Source organism: Vidua chalybeata, chromosome 7, assembly GCF_026979565.1.
Source record: "Vidua chalybeata isolate OUT-0048 chromosome 7, bVidCha1 merged haplotype, whole genome shotgun sequence".
Taxonomy (NCBI): domain Eukaryota; kingdom Metazoa; phylum Chordata; class Aves; order Passeriformes; family Viduidae; genus Vidua; species Vidua chalybeata.
The window spans coordinates 3,861,227-3,877,937 of record NC_071536.1 but is presented as its reverse complement, the minus strand read 5'-3'; the positions used below and the strand labels follow the sequence as shown (position 1 = coordinate 3,877,937).

At 42.0% G+C, this 16,711-nt stretch overlaps 1 protein-coding gene across 2 annotated transcripts in view; it reads left to right on the top strand.

The window, feature by feature from the left end:
* The window catches only part of SPAG16 (sperm associated antigen 16), a 358,597-nt gene that overhangs the window by 244,716 nt on the left and 97,170 nt on the right, over positions 1-16,711 (top strand). For both annotated transcript variants that reach the window (XM_053947319.1, XM_053947318.1), the window contains exon 15: positions 10,037-10,163. In XM_053947319.1, coding sequence (XP_053803294.1) covers positions 10,037-10,163 — 127 coding nt within the window. The remainder of the gene's footprint in view (positions 1-10,036; positions 10,164-16,711) is intronic.

The window sequence follows — 16,711 nt, the reverse complement described above, 5'->3', positions numbered from 1 at the left end:
AGGGCTATGGGGTCTGTGAGAGATGTGAGAGCTGTGGGGTCTGTGAGGGCTGTGAGGGCTATGGGGTCTGTGAGAGATGTGAGAGCTATGGGGTCTGTGAGGGCTGTGGGGTCTGTGAGGGCTGTGGTGTCTCTGGGGTCTGTGAGAGATGTGAGAGCTGTGGGGTCTGTGGGGGCTGTGAGAGATGTGAGGGCTGTGGGGTCTGTGAGGGCTGTGGGGGCTGTGAGGGCTGTGGGGTCTGTGGGGTCTGTGAGAGATGTGGGGTCTGTGAGGGCTGTGGGGTCTGTGAGGGCTGTGAGGGCTGTAGGGTCTGTGAGAGATGTGAGAGATGTGGGGTCTGTGAGGGCTGTGGGGTCTGTGAGGGCTGTGGGGTCTGTGAGGGCTGTGAGGGCTGTGGGGTCTGTGAGAGATGTGAGAGATGTGGGGTCTGTGAGAGATGTGAGGGCTGTGGGGTCTGTGAGGGCTGTGGGGTCTGTGAGAGATGTGAGAGATGTGGGGTCTGTGAGGGCTGTGGGGTCTGTGAGGGCTGTGGGGTCTGTGAAGGCTGTGGGGGCTGTTAGAGCAATGGGCACCATGAAGGCTTTGAGGGTCGTGGGGACGGTGAGGTCCGTGAGGGTGGAATGCGCTGTCCCGCTCCGTGGGCTCAGGAGAGGGTGGTGTGATTTAATCTGGGCAGTGCATGGGAGAAACAACAAAATTCTCAGGTGGTTCAATAACAAACTTTGACTTGCAAACTTCAACTTGCAAACTTCAGAACATTAAGGTAGAATAAGGTACTTGGCAAAATGTAAAAAACAGCCAGACTGAGTAAGGCACTTCAGGAACTTTAACTTACCCAGGCACAACAAAGCACATGAGAAGGCATTGACTGGAATTTTTCAGTCAGGCTTAGAATATATCTTAAGAAGGAGAACAAAGAGACAGAGCTCATCCTGTTTCCACCCCACTTCCCACCTGGTTGTTTTGAGCCTGTTAACCATTCCTCCAGTCTCCTACGTAAATTAAATTATTTTTTTCCCAGGTCAAGTCTGCTTTGTCCATGACCGTGCTTGGTGAGTGATATCACCCTGTCTTTAATCCAATCCACAAAGTTTTTTTTCTATTTCTCTCTGTCCTGTCTGGCTGAGGCAGGGAATCATTGTGTGGGTTTGGGGGACACCTGGGACCCAGCAGTGTCAGCCTGCCATAGATATTTAGCTGTTTTTTTGTGAAGTAGTTCTCAAAATAATGGGATGAGATTTGTTGAACTAATCATTCTTTCACCTGAAATACATTAAAACTGTGAGAGAGATTCATACACTTACTGAAGTTCAGAATTGGGTAAGCTTCTGTGAATACATTTCTAATACTGTTGGTATTTTTTCTTTATGCATTTAGTTCCCTTTACTAAACACCCAAAGACAAGATAAGGAGCCAAATATTATGTTAGACTTGATGATCTTAGAGGTCTATTTCAACCCAAATGATTCCATGATTTTATGTGCTCCTTTAGTGGTTTCTCTTAAAGAAAAACCACACATGTACTTTATGGACACTTATTTTCTTTCAGTGACTTAGATGTTCTGCATTTTAAAATAACAATTTTGCATTTCATCAATAGATCTCTTGCCTCTAATTTTTAAATTTAAGAAAGTATGTATTATATCTATATTTTAACATTACTGCAGTGAATAGTTCCTAGTTTTTCATATTTGGAACTGAATGCCAAAAAAATCTCTGTGCACAAACATGGTGTAGCTCAGGAATTTTCATGCTTGTTGCTCTCAGGAGTGTCTAATCAGGTGATGGTGGCACCTGACTTTAGTCATGGTATCTCTCAAAAATGCAGAGAAAAGCCAGTAATGGTAATTATCATTCATCTGCTCTCACTGCACAGGTCCCAGAATTCAGACCCTTCTTTGATGGTTAGAAAGGGAAAAACAAAACTGATTATTTTAAACCTCTCTGCAAAAGCTATTGCTCCCTTTGCAGCACTGTTTCAAGTGCAGTGTCAACTACTGTGAGCAGTAACTCTGCAGGGAGTGCAGTGGTTTCCTATGTAAATTTATGCAAAGGGTTTCTGCAATCCTAGCATGTGTTGTGCTCCTCAAACACTCTGCCAGGCACTTCCTGCTACTTGATGTGACAAGGGGAAGAGAGATTCCCCCCGTTTCACACAGCAAGGGAAAAGCCTACAGAGTGCATGTACACAAACTAGAGACCCATGATCATTTTTGAAAGTCAGTGGAATTGGAAACTCTGCTGCAGCAAAGGACTGCCATTCCCATGGATTACTTTTAGTGGAGCTCCTCCTTTGGAGGACACAAGGGGTGTTCTGAGGCACCATATGATGCCTTGTGAAGGCTGAATTAGAACACAGACTAGACAGAGTTAAAGAATAAACTAGGGATTTATTAAAAGGCCTCAATGGATCCACCTTGGGCAGCACAAGAGCCCAGCCAGGGCTACAGCCAAGATCGACCCAAAATGGTCACAAAATGGTCACAGGGCTTTTCACTTTTATAAGTTCTGGTTCATTTGCATATTGGAGTTAATTGTCCAGTTATAGCTTTAGGTTATGAAGTCCCATCCTGCTTGTTTTTCTCTCTTCATTCTGCCATTGTTTGTGCTCTTGGGCCTGAGATTTGTCCTTGGTCCCCAGCCAGAGAAGGAATTGTTTTGTCTCCCTGCTCTGTGAAGAGAGCTCACCATCCCCTCACATGAAGTACACACTAAAGCAGCACAGAATCTGAAAAATATAAAAGCTAAAACTGAGGCATCACACATACTCTGAAAGCAACAATGGCTATCTTCTTGAGTCAACTTCTACTAGTTCTACTCAGTGCAAAATCAGGAGTTGTTCACTGACAACTGCTAAGAAAGATGGAGGATTCTTCTGTAGGACCAACAGTGAAGCTTTGAGATTATTGTTTCTGTATCAATATCTTGGATTCTCCTCACCCCCACAAGAGCTGCTGCCCCACCAGTTCCTGGCTATTCAAAGGTGTAAAAAAAGTCACTGGGAGTGAGGGCCAGACCCCAGTTTCATGAGCTCCGAGTTTTCAGTGGCTTTGAAATATAACTGGTCCTCTGCAACTTTGATCACAATGCAGAACTCAAAACTATCAAAAGACAAAGGTAGGAAAAAAGCAGATGGGAAAACACTGGCACTGCCTGTTAATGACCCTTGATCACCGCTTTCCCCCACTCTGGATGAACATAATTGTTAAAAATGGACCACCTCACTTTAAAAGTGTAATCAGTATAGCTCTGTACTTTTGCCAGGCTAAGTCATTCCATGGCTTCTAAAAAGATGCTATTTTCATTTGAAACTGTGCTGTTTTAAGCATGATATTTCAAAAATGGGTGGTGATTGATTAGTCATTAGTCTAATAATGGACTGCATCTGCATTTTTTCCTCCATCTTTATCATATTTTACATAATTCATTTGAAATAATTGGACATTAAAATCTTTTTCCTTGTAGCCATTATGGCAGATTCACCCACCTCTACCTGGATTCTCTTGGGAGCCCTCTGCCCATGCTCACTGCTGCTCCACAGTGGGATGGGGTGGCACAGGGACAGGACTCTGGATGCCTTGCCTGTGTGTCTCATTATTTTTATGGAGAGTATTTAGTTTTTGCATTGCAACAAGGCCTGAGGTAATAACTCTTCTCAGGTTCCTGATGTGCTTCATGCTGTAAATGTGGGAGGTAATGACTCCTTCTCTTAAAAACATTCACTTGAAGGTGTATGAAATGGGGGTACAGTTAAGTGATTTAGGACATGTCCCACGGGGAGCCTTAGAAATGCAGATTATTGGAGCCTCTCTGTTTGAGGCAGCTCTTCCTCATGTGGCCATTTTGCCTACTGGCACTTAATGACGAGGAGCTCCCACCAGCTTTGTGCACACAGAGCAAACTCCTTTTGCTGGCTTCAGAGACTGGGAACAAGACTGGCAGGACCAGTAAGAAACTCATCAACCCTTTCTCATGCCTGAGCTCAACCAGATTCCCAGGAGTAATGGAAAGGGGCAGTCATTATCAAGCTTCTCTATGGCTGGGAAGGGGCCTTCCATGGATCTGTTGCCACTGGGGTTGATGAAAATGTCAAAGTCATTGCAGGAGTCCCTTAAAACACACCTCATCCAGCTGCATCTGTCCTGAAAACAAAGGATTGCAAAGCAGTGAACTTGTCATAGTGAAAAGGAGTTGCTGTTCAGTCACTGTTTTGCCTTTTTAAAAATACGTGCAAAAGGTGATGAAACAACTACTGACCTGCCTTCAACTGTAAAGAGGATGCTCCTGGGAGGAGTCCACTGCAGTCTAAGTTAGATAAAGCAGCTTGATGTGGTTCATGTATTATTGATCTTTCAGCAATAAATCCAGAGGTGTGTTTATAAGCAAGAGACATAATTATGCAGATTTTTATCCTTCTCATGGGTGTGAAACAGCAGTTTTCAGGGAATATTTACCTAAAGTGTATCTGGTGATTAGTCCCATTGCTAATCACTAATATTCAGAAGGAAAAATGCATTTTTTAAGAAAAGAGAAGAAGGAAATAGATTTTTTAAAACTTCATGGAAACTAAATAAATCTTTTCATTCCTAATGTAACAATTATTTGGTTTGTTGCAAGTGTCAGTTGAGATTGGGATTGTGATGTATATGGAGCTGAGCATGTCCATTTTAATGAGAGGTATTCTGGGATATAAAGATGTTCATTAAGTTGGCAGGAAGGTAAAGAGTGGAGGATGTAACTGTGAAGGCAATTAAAGGACTTGCAAAGTCCTTTAAGTAGAGCCTGGAACAGAGCCAGTCTTTGAATGCAAACTAATTGAATCCTTGTATAAATTCTTTAATTACTCCAGCATACACACACGAAACAGTACCAGCTTGATTCTATAGACTAGGCAGCAAGTCTGGCCAGCTTTATAGAATCATTCTACATGCTCTCTGATTAAAGGAGCTAATGGAACTGGGCTGAGCAGCAGCAAATGTAGTGTAAATGGAAATCAGAACAAGGGGAATCTGCTCCTGCACCTCTCCTCCTTGGAGCTCATTGTCTCCTCCTTTTACAGGAAATCAGTCAAGCCCTGATGCTCCACCATGCTGTTCAGTGAAATACGGCATCCAAAATACATCATAAAAAAGACTTTAGTGTGGCAAGAAACAACAAGAAGAAAACCATGAGCAAGGCAGGGGGTTCTTCCATGAATGACTAAAATAATAACTGTAGCAGGGATGAAAAGGCCAAAAGCTCACAGGAGAATTTAAAGTGATTCTGCCTTAAAAGCTTCTGAAAATGGCCCATGGCCAGATGGAAATGAGTTCATTTAATATATGACTTATGCTTTTCTTTTTCTTTGAATGGTGTGTAGCTCCAAATAATTTTTCAGCTTGGTTACAGTCCTGCTTTATTCTTCATATTGAAAAGCTGTTATCCCCCATCTCCAGCTCACTTGATTTGGATAAGGTGTGGAATAGAGCAAAGAAGTGGTGAAGTGTAATAGCCAGCTCACTAACAAAATCATTATGTGATGTTCTCAATGTAGCAGCTGCCTCGGGATCAGTGGTAATTAATGCATTTAGTAATAAGTCTGTGGGCAGAGTGTGTCAAGGCTGATCAAATACCTGTTTGTGTATGTTGATACGTTGCCACCAGAAGTCTGTTTTCTTACTTGTGTTTCCTAATGAGGCGTGCTGTCTAATCACAGAAATCAGGCCAAATACACTGCTGGCTGTTACATTTTACACACACTTTGTTTATACCAGGCCTCTGGGAGGAAATTGTTAAAATGTCTGCAGACTTGTGACAGCAAGAACTAGTTGATCTTTGCCACTTGAGACAGTGTGTGAACCCTTTGGAGCAGACCATCTTGTCTAGGTCACCCAGCACACAGCACAATGGGATGGTGCTCCCAGGGCAGGTTTCTCCAGCACTGCTGCTATTCAAAGATCAGGGGGTTCATCCTTTCTGGTGTGGCCACAGATGCCAGAATCATGGAATGGTCTGAGTTGAAAGGGACCCCCGAGGATCACTGAGTCCAACTCTTCAGTGAGTAGTCCATGCAGGGACTGAACCCACAGCCTTGGTCCTATTAACACCAGGCCCTGACCAACGGAGCCCAGAATGAGTGAGGGTGGTGCAGTGCATCTGGCACCTATAAACAGTTGGACTGTGTAAGTTCCTGCCAGAGAGGAGGTTTGTTTACCTAAGGGGTCTGTAGTAGCAATGGGGAAAAGTAAACATGGCAGAGAATGGGATGGCAACATTGTGAGAAAGGGGGGAATGGGTCTTCTCTTGTGCTGTGCCAACTACTGTAGCAAAATTAATGAATAGAAGGGAAAACCTCTAATACAAGAAAATTAGAGTCTTTTCCTCATAATTATGCCACTAGTAACGATGTCCACATCAGAGCCAGTGGAAAGGTCAAAGTCAGCTCTCCATTCTCAGTCACTTTGCAGCAGGGACTGTCTCTGATCAATGTTTGCATAATATCTGTTCCAGGGATGCATTGTCAGTGCTGTTATGCTCTATCAGCTGGGCTGTGCTGTTACTTACAAGAGAAATGTCATATTGAAAATCCATGGGTTCAACTGTAGGTGGCACAAGGAGCAGTCACAGAGCACCCACTGGAGTGTCTCCTGTAACTGCCCTGAGTGGATTATGTGCAGTCTCACCCAGGTGGGCTGTCCATTGATCTGGGTCAGAACTGCTGAGCTATCAAAGCTGTAATTAAGCAGCATTTATTGGACACATACAAAACAAGTGTGAAGACACACATGTTCTAAACTAAACCAAAACTACCACTCACATCGCCCCCCCCCCCCCCAAAAAAAAAGTAATTTTTTGTTAAAATGTCTCTCTGGATAGAAAAAAATACAGAGTAAAATGCAGTCTATGTCAGAGTCATATGAAAGGATATGAAATAATGGGTGTAAAGGATACTGGTGATTTCCAAAGTGGACTATTGATAGAGATGGATATAATCTTTGCAGAAGAAGGTGGAAAAGAGAGGCTGATGAAGTGTGAAGAGCTGGTCCAGAAGCCAAGAATTTATGCTGGAGAATGGAGGGATCTTTGTACACACATAATCATTTCCTCTTCCCTTTACTGGAGTGATGGGTGATGATCTAAGGGAAGGAGACATCCCACTCTGTAGTTACTCCTGTGTGCCAGCTCCATCAACAGCTCTGATCAGCTGAGATGGGCATCTCTAGCCCCTCTGAATGTGAGATCATTCCAAAATTGGTGATCAGTTTGGCAGGAGTTGCTTTATAAACATCAGCAATGGGTGCATGCATAATTAATCCAGGCTCAATGCTATCTGGAAAGGGTGAGAAGGAGAGAAGAAAGAGCTAATTATTTATAGTCCAAGAAAAGAGTGTCCAAGTGGGATGTGGATGACAGTAATTGAAATGCATCAGGGACAGGCAAGAAGTGAGTTTTGCTGCAAAACCCCACTTTTATTTAACCTGAAGGACACAGGTTGCACGTGAACAAGTACTTTTACACTCCTGTTGTACTCATGGGCTGCTTTGGATCAGCAGCATGAGGTGGATGGGGGAATTGCTGCTAATGTGGAATTTAGCACTTGTAACATAGCAAATGTATGAAAACACTGCTTGTAAGAGGAAGGACTGGATTTGATGACTCTTCAAGTCTCAAATCCATGATGATGGGATAGATTTTCCCCCACATTAAAATTTTTCTTTCCTGAGATCCAGTTCAAGCCATAAAGCAGTTTGAAGTGTAGTTGTTGTATTTTGGATTTTTTTTGTTGTTTGTTTCCCGACCAGCCTGCTTGCCCTCATCCTTTGTACAGGCTGAACTTGCTGGAAGGATCCAGATGAAATGAAGGGGAATTCAGTGGCTATAGCTGGTGAGACAGTTCAAAGAGCCATGATGCTCATGGCACTGGGTTGGGTGAGGTACAGTTGTGGTTACTGACATTTTTTTTGCAAAACAGTGGGTGCTGAGAGCCTGGCTGCTGAATTCTCCAAGCAGTGATTACTTTGTTTCTTGGTGTTAAGTCTGTATTAGTCCCTGTAACAAGCCAGAATGGAGTTTTGACATTTAAATCTCCTCCAAATGAACCTAAAGATTTCATTATACTTACACCAGGGTAGTGTTTTGCAAGCCATTAGTTTCTAGTTGAGAAGCTGATGGATATTTTAGGATGTTAAATCCTCTATTTGCTACAAAACACCACACATTTTATTGCATGTACTATTTATGTGGAAGATGTAAAAAATAGGTTTTTTTTTAAATCATGGATGCAGTATCTGACCCGTGTTTCAGCTGATTTTTAGTCCCATACCATTGTGATTCCCCTTCCAAACAATATTCTTTAATATACTCTTGCACTTGCATAAATTGTAAAAGACATTTATAACTACGAGTACACACCAGCTGAGCTGCCTTAGGGATTTGAATCTTTATTTAGGAGGTTCAAATGAAAAGTTGATGTTTCTATTGATAGCTGGGCAGTTCTTTCTGTTCTAGTGGGAAGAATTAGCTAAACAAAGTTATGTTTGGGTATCCTTTACCCTGCCTTCTTTGATTTTTGCATTTATTTATATGCTACATAATCCAAAAACTCTTTTTAGGGCAGGGTTTTTTGTTTTTTTTTTGGAGGGGGAGGTTGGGTTGTTTTGTTTTTTTGGGGGGTAGGGTGTTTTTTGTTTGTTTGGGTTTTTTTGGGGGGGGGTTTTGTTTGTTTGTGGGGGTCTTGTTTGTTTCTTTGTTTTGGTTTTAGTTAATATTGAACAGAGACATGGCAGACATGGTCCTCCTCTCTTTCTTTGCATAGTCCCTGCATGCTTCTGGTGATTTATTAAAGAAATATGGGTATTGATCTAGCACCGATATCCAACTGTGACGGACAAAAACTCTCTAACAGTTTAAAGTTAGAAAGTGTATGTTCATTGCGGCGCCGGGCAGCGTGAGGGATAGCTCCCAAATACACACTGCACCTTTCCAATGATTACAGAGTCCTTTTATCCACACCAGAATTGAATACCCAAAATACAAATACATATTCATCATCTTGGTACATCCCATTCCTCACTTCATATGCTAATCATTCCCAAAGCTATTAAGCATGTGTAGTTTGTTCCTTGAAATGGGTCGGTGGTCCCTTCCATGGGGACGGGTCCCAAAATGAGGAAGTAAATGAAGTCTTCCTCATTCTGACCTTTCTACCTTTTCAATGCAAATAAGAGAAATGAACCTTGGTAGAACTCCCATTCCCTGTCTTCAATTGGTTTCAGAACAGAGGAGGCCCACAATTGTCTTATGTTCCTAAAAGCTATTTGTCAGTTTCTATATTCTTCATTATAAACCCAGCTAACTAAACATTGTGTTGACAAGCAATCAATTATTAGTTAACTACTAACTCTTAATTTCATCAAGGCCTACTTACAGAATCCCTTTATTTTAATTAACTCTAGTAAGGCTTATCTTTAACTAAAATCTTAGCTCCTCTAAAATCTCTAAATCTCTTAAAGTTTATGTTTCACTGGCTCATTGAAAGGAGGGAGTTTCTCACAGAATCACAGAATATTCTGAGCTGGAAGGGAACCAGAAGAATCATCCAATGCACCTTGAAGTGAATGGGGAGTTGTCCCTTAGCGTGTCTGTGAAATACACAGAAGGGAAGGAGTGTCTGTTCTGCACTCATCTTACTCTTTACATGGAAAATGTGAAAATCAGGGCTAAAAGGCCAATCCTGTGGCTGTGTAGGAAGAAAAGAACCACAAGGCCTGTTCTTAGGGGACACTGGTGTCAGAATTCAAGATGACCTTTTTTCTCCTTTGTACCTCCAGTTTCTCCTGAACTGGTCTCTTTAGAAGTCATGGTGTCCTGTTGCTATTCAAGCCAACAGAGCTGATAAGAGGCTGTGATAACCTCACAGCCTCTCATATATACTAGGTTATTTATTTCTTTGTTTAAATGCAGTTTGCTGTGTCTGGCTGCCCAGCCCTGTGCCAGGGGCTTTGCTGTTGGCAGAAGGACAGAAGCAATGCCTTGACTTTGTTTCCATCTCTGGCAGGGGGATAGCATTGCTTCCTGTGACTCCTCCGGCGTGCTGAAGCTCTGGGACATGCGGAAGCTGCTCCCTATTCTCTCCATCGATGCAGGTCCCCATCCTGCCAACCAGGTCGCCTTTCATCGCTCTGGTAGGGTTCTAAAACAACTTTTCCCCCCTGAAACAAGGTTTGTTTTGCAATCTCTCTAATCTCTCTCTAGTTCTGGAGCCAGAGAACATGTGTGAAGCAGCACAGATGTGTTAATTTTGAAGAAGAAATGCCTGATTGAGGCAATGATCAATACATTTGTTTTCTATTGGCTAAACTGCCAAATTGGACTGCTGTTCCATTCATATAAAATGAAAAATGCACAATAACAAAGAGTACAATTAATTGCAACAGTATTACAGAAAATACAGAACCGAGCAATGGGGGTAAAAAGCTTAGTGAGATTACCTGTGTTCCAGTGGTGTTTATTCTCCATTATTGTTTGTTCTTTTATTTGCTAATTCTGGAGCTGCATTTCATAACAATCTTACAAAGTCCTCTTATAAGTGCCTCAGAACTTCATCGTGCTGACAGGGCTGCTTACTAGGCACAGGAATTGAATTAACCAGTTATTTTTCATCATCAACCATGTATCACCATGTCAGCAATACTGTGAGTACACGTTGCATTTTCATTTGAAGGGGGGCCATTCTAAAACATTTTTGTTTTAAAACAATCTTCAGTTCCAAAGCACGGACAAGCATTCCTGTTGCAGCACAGAATTAAATCCTAGCTTAGGAAATGGTTTTACTCACAGCTAGTGCAACATGATATAATACAATAATATATAACATTATATATATAGGCACATTGAAAAATAAGTATACATTTGTAACGTGTTCATAAAACATAAAAGCTTTGATAGAATATGAGAGATAATAAGGAATCATTAAAGAAAAATAATAGGATGGTGTTTTGTCATAATGACCCTCATTCTGTGGAATACATATTATCAATATATTGAGTCACTTGGCAGAAAACTTTGACATCAAATTCCATATTATTTGTGTAGAGATTTCATGGATCTTTCTGCTGTATCATTAAATAAGGTATTTGCATTTTCCAAGGGAGAAAAAATGTATTGACAGTGTCCAGTTTTAGGCAGTTTCCCAAAGACAAGTTTAACCACTATTATATTTATGTGTGTAATTTGGAATAAGATCTCATTTTTTTGTTCAGGAGGATTTGAACAAGTTTCACATCTTTGCTTATGGTCTATAATGTTGGGTCATTTGCAGTGGAACCCCACTCCTGAAAAATGCAGTTGCAATATTTCTGCCAGATGGGAACTTTCCATTAGAAGGGTTATCAGCTTCAGGTAATCTAAATGGGCACTTTTTTCCATAATTTGGACAAAATCCAAAATTTTCTCTGCAGGAGTAACCACACAACAGAGATATCAAATTGGGGTGGATGATCACAGAGAGGCAGAATGCAAAAGGATGGAATTCCAGCTGGCTGAAGATAGGCAAATACCTGGCTGAGACATGCTGTACCTGCTGCAAAAGGGATAGAGTAGATAAAATATATCCTGTGTTTAACAGTCTGTTGGGAATGGGACATCTGCCTCAGTCAGGACCTCTGCCTGTGGAGCAGCTTGTGTTGATTTTCCTTATCAAAACATGGCTCCGTTTCCAGCTGTGTCCCTCGGTCTCTCCAGCTGATGTTACACCACCCAGTGTAAAATACTTGACTGCATTAATAGTCAGACACAAATTGTTCAGCTCTTACAGGTGGATTTAATTGCCAGATTAGAGAGCCATGGTTGAGCAGGTTTTTTTTATTCTGCCCAATAATTATTTAAATTAAAGCTAATAATGATAGAAGAGGTTTATGAGAAGTTTGGTGGTATCAGCAAACAAGATTGAGGTCGGAGATAGGAAGGTCCCAGCTAATGGAAGAATTTGTTTTGCTTTCCTTTGTATTGTTTTCAAGTAATTAGCTTTGCAAATGTAGTGCAGACAAGCACATCTTACCTTTAGTTTTTAAGTGGTGTTACCTTTGTGGGTATGACATGCACCAGGTGGGAGATGCTTGCCAGAGGAGGAGTTTGTGAGTTACTGGGGTTCTCCCTATGGCATTTTTGGGGATGAGCCTTGGTGGTCCAGGCCTAAATGCCTGACCAGCACTGTTAGTTAAACATTTCCTAAAGCCATTTCCTGCTTTATCAGAGCCACACTTAGATCTTAGATAAATTAGTGACAAAAGTAGTGTATAAATCTTTCTTTAGCTGCGCTCTGCCTCAGCTTTTCTTTAGCTCAGCTTAAAGGTGGACTTTTACATACTTGTGAGTAAACAGAAAATAATTACATTAGTTATTACCACTGCACTTCATGGGGATTTTCTGCTTTGTCCTGTGCTTTCTGCAACAAGCTTATGGTCTTTCAGTGAGAGGTGGTGATGGAGCTGCCTGGGACTCAGCCTACTGGTGATAATGCTCTTCAATACTGTGTTTAACATCAGAAATTTTTCTGATGTCATACACAATTAACATGTCCTTTGAATTCTGCATGCTGTGAATGGCTGACCGGAGTTACTGTGCAAGATGGACCACAGAATAACTGATTTTTAAACTAAATTCACTTTTACTTTTTATGTGCAAGTCAACCAGCATCTCCACATGCATATATTCTTGTGTAGGATTCATGCATCCCTGGAGCACCCTCTTGTCACTACCTTTAGTGTTTCCAGTTGCTGTTTAGAAAATGTAAATGAGATTAATCACAACCCAGCGTTGCATATGTAAGAGAAGGTGCAGAAGATTCCAGCTTGTGTGCTATGATGTATTTATTTGTTGTCACAGCACATTAAAACAAACAAACCAAACAAGCCCCACTTCACAGCAACAATCCAAAATCAAGAGCAGTTACAGTAAGGCCGAGGGCAAGCAAATTATATTTGGAAAAATGCACTGCTTTATTTTGAGCTCTGAGCAGGTGTTAACATTCAACCTGCTTCCATCCAGGCTGGGCTGTGTTGCTCTCAGCACAAACAAATAACCTTTCCATGCTTCTGACCATCCCCAAGGGCTATAGGTGTGTGTCTTCTTCTGAGGAAGCGTGGATTAAAAGAATGTAAAAGCTGTAAATGAATGTGAAAGTTGAGAAATGGCAGCATCAAGATTATCTTGTGATACAAGCCGTTTATTTTAGGAGACAATTCTAGGGATGCAGGAGACACATTGACAGTGAACAGATGGTACCACTGTCAGCCATGGTAGGGTCAGGGCAACTGCTCAGTGTTGCTCTCTGAAAGCAAGCTTCATTTGCTTAATTACACATCATATGACATCACCCAGCACCATTACCACAAGACAAACATTGGTCCAATGGGTGGCAATTGTTTGCTGTTCCTCTGCAGATGTTCTTGGTGTCAAATAGCAGAGAGGAATTTTCATCTCTATATTACCCACCCTTTTACTGAACACAGAATTATTGACAGGATTTCTGGGATGTCATCGCTGGACCATTTTCAATATTTGCACATGTAGTCCTTGCAAATCAATCTTGCAGTGAGGTGCTCTCTCAATTTTCTCTTTGATTTCCTCAGTTTCGGCTGGTGTATTGACTGCAAAGACAAGCTGGTGTTAAGGTGACAGAGCCAGGTGTCTGTCTTTGCTCCTTCTTTCCTCCTTTCCTTCACACTTTTGATTAATTGATACCCCTTAAGTGGCACTGAGGAGATAAAGCTTCATCTTGGTAGGGTGGAGAGTTTTCTAGGAGGAAAGAAGCTCTCCTTTGCTGGGAAGCCTACAGTGGATTTTGGAGTTAGAGGCTGCATCAGCAGTGGGTGCACCTGCAACTTTCAGATGTCAGGAGCTGACTGAGGCCACTGTGTCAATGTATAAAGAGAACTGGAGCAGGACAAGATCTTTACCCTTTGTCCCGCTTGTTTTGCAGTTTCTGGAACTTGCTTTTTGTATTTGTCTCCTTTCGATTACAGTTAAAGTCACACTTGATGGGAGAAGAATACTCTAGCACAGAATTTAGCAGTAATCTCTTTAGAGGCATCTGATTTTGTCCACATGGAGCAATTATGTGCTGACATTAATGTGTGTTTTTCCCTATGCCTCCCATTTCTGACTCGAAAGCTTTTTTCATTACAACACTTTATTGCTCTGTGTTCTTTAATCTCCAAGGCAGATTACTTGATAACATCAATTGATTCCTTAGGGTGCTTTTCCCCTTGTGGTTCAATGTGTGAGCTCCTGCCTCAATTCTGACTATGTATATGCTGTTACAGGCAATACAGCCTCAACTTGGGTAATTTTTACTTGATTGAAGCTCTTGACTATTAACACAACCTTCTGATCACTGATTCTGGGTATTGAGGAAAAACAAAACATGAAGGATTAAACAATTGTTAAATTAAGTGCTTTTTCTCCCCCTTCCCCAGTCTCAACATGAGCCAAATATCTCTCCTTCCCCCTTCCTGCTCTCTTCTTGCCTTGTTTTCACTGTGGGCTGTGCTCCATCATCCCAATTCCTTTGGTGCAGCAACAGGGGATGCAGGAGGAGTATAATTCTTTGGCTTTATCCTGGCACTTCCCTTTTCACTCAGACAACTCCCAGTTCTGGTTACGACTCAGTTCAGACTTGCTACAGTGCTATAACTCCTCCTGACAGGGCAGCAAGGTGATTAGGCTGTGGTTTTGGAGCACATCTTTTAAATCTTTGAAACGTTTGCTCTTTGCATGGAGAATTGAGACTTATTTTGCTGCCTGCTTTGCTTCTCATTCAGGCCTTTTTCAAGTCCACTTGTAACTGTACATCACTTGTTCCTCTCATTGTTCCCATCAGGAGTTGCTTTATGTCTGTCCCTTCAGAACCATTTGCTTTGCTATGGTCAGCATTCCAAGATCTGTGTGTTTTCCCTGCATCCCTATACACCCATTTCTGTACTAATGAAGGATTCATATAGTCTGTTTCTTTTGAGTATAATTGATCCACATTCTCACAGATTTTGCTTAATGAGCACAAATGCAGCCACCTGGATATCTTAGTTCACCATTTATTATTTGATAATCAGCACTTTTAGGTCGTCTTCACTTTCCTCTTGGCTTCAGCTCATGTGCAAGTGCTGTGTCAGGGTTGTGTTTCTGATCTGTCTGCCTCCTCTGTCCCCTGTAGAATCTGGCCAAGTAGTAGTCAGGGAAAACTCCCCTTCTTTCCTTCCAAAAGGGGATAGGGCTGAACACCAAAGTCAGGCCTTTTGCTTTACACTGGAAAGTTTCAAGCAGTGATGGCTCTCCCTTTCTCCTTTGTCCTGTCCATCCCTCTCTTTCTCTACTTCTCTCCAGTCTGAACTTGAGTATCCCTTTACACAACTCCCCTTTAAGGCCTGTGACACATGTTTGGCCCATGTTTGAATGTGGATCCCTACTTTCAACTGATGGCTGGGAGATAAACTTTCAGGTCCATTTGTTGACCAAGCTGTTTTTAGACAAGCCAAAGATTTTCAAAAGTGATACTTTGGATAGAAGGAGTACTGGTGGGCTGGTTCACCTCAGCCACACTGAGAAAAAGGTTTTGTCCTTTGTGCCTCAAGGTGAAATCCCTGCTTTGGCAGAGCAGATGCTGTTGCCCCAACTGTGTGCTGTTTGACACTGCCCCAGTATTGATGTTTTGTTCCTAGGCAGCCCGTCCAGCCCACGTGTTTGCACTGGTGAATCCATTAGTGGGCTCCCCGGAGAGATTCCAGCGTGGTGTGAGTTGGTTTATACAACCCATGACCTATTTTCCACCCTGATCATGCTGCTTCGCCTCGGAAGGCAGATCAACAAGACGTCCCTGTCAGCCTCTTTCCCTGAGGAGTGCTTACAGCGTCTGTTGACCATCCTTAATTACTCCTATGGTCAGCATGGGAGTAGAAGGATGTGCTGGAAGACTGAATTATTCAACAGTAATTCCTTGTCTCATAATTCTCACTCGTTCCCTCTCTGATGCTGTATGCCATTTTTTCTCATTCACAACATCTGTTTTCCTGACCATAAAAATTCTTTAATTTGGAGGCAATGGGTATATTGGACTTACACAAATAAGAGCTGATTGACAGATCGTTTTGTCTCTTTGTTTCATGGGGTAGGAAACTATCACTCTCCTTATTTCTGACTGTTGCAGTTTGCCAAAGGGAAAAAGCTGGCAATGAATTTTCCCCCTTTGCTGATCAGGGGGAGAGTTGTGCTGTGCAGTATTTCTGTTGTGTCATGACCATTTTTCAATACAAGCAAATGCCACGATATTTAAATATGCTGAAAGGGAAAGAAAAGGGATTCTTAAAATATACGACTTTATTTTCAGTACAGACGTAATTTAAAATGTATGAAATATTTGTCCTTTGGAAAGGAAAGGGAGGTGGCTTGGAACTCCTGTATTTTACATTTTTTGCCCTGATTGCAGATAGTGTTTTGTGTCTGGCTGTGTTTGCTGAGCTAATGAGGGTGGGGACTGTGCTACTGCAGGCGATTGCTTTGAGCACTGAGCACTTTGAAGAGATTAGCCCCATTGATATTCCCTTCATCTTTGTTAGAGGGGCATGCTTCCTTCCCTGGAGTGCCAGGAGATGGACAGCTATTTAATAGAGCCGGCCTTTTTCAAGTACAGGCTGTACTCCTCAATATCCCCATCTCCCTTGCCTGCAGATTTCCCACA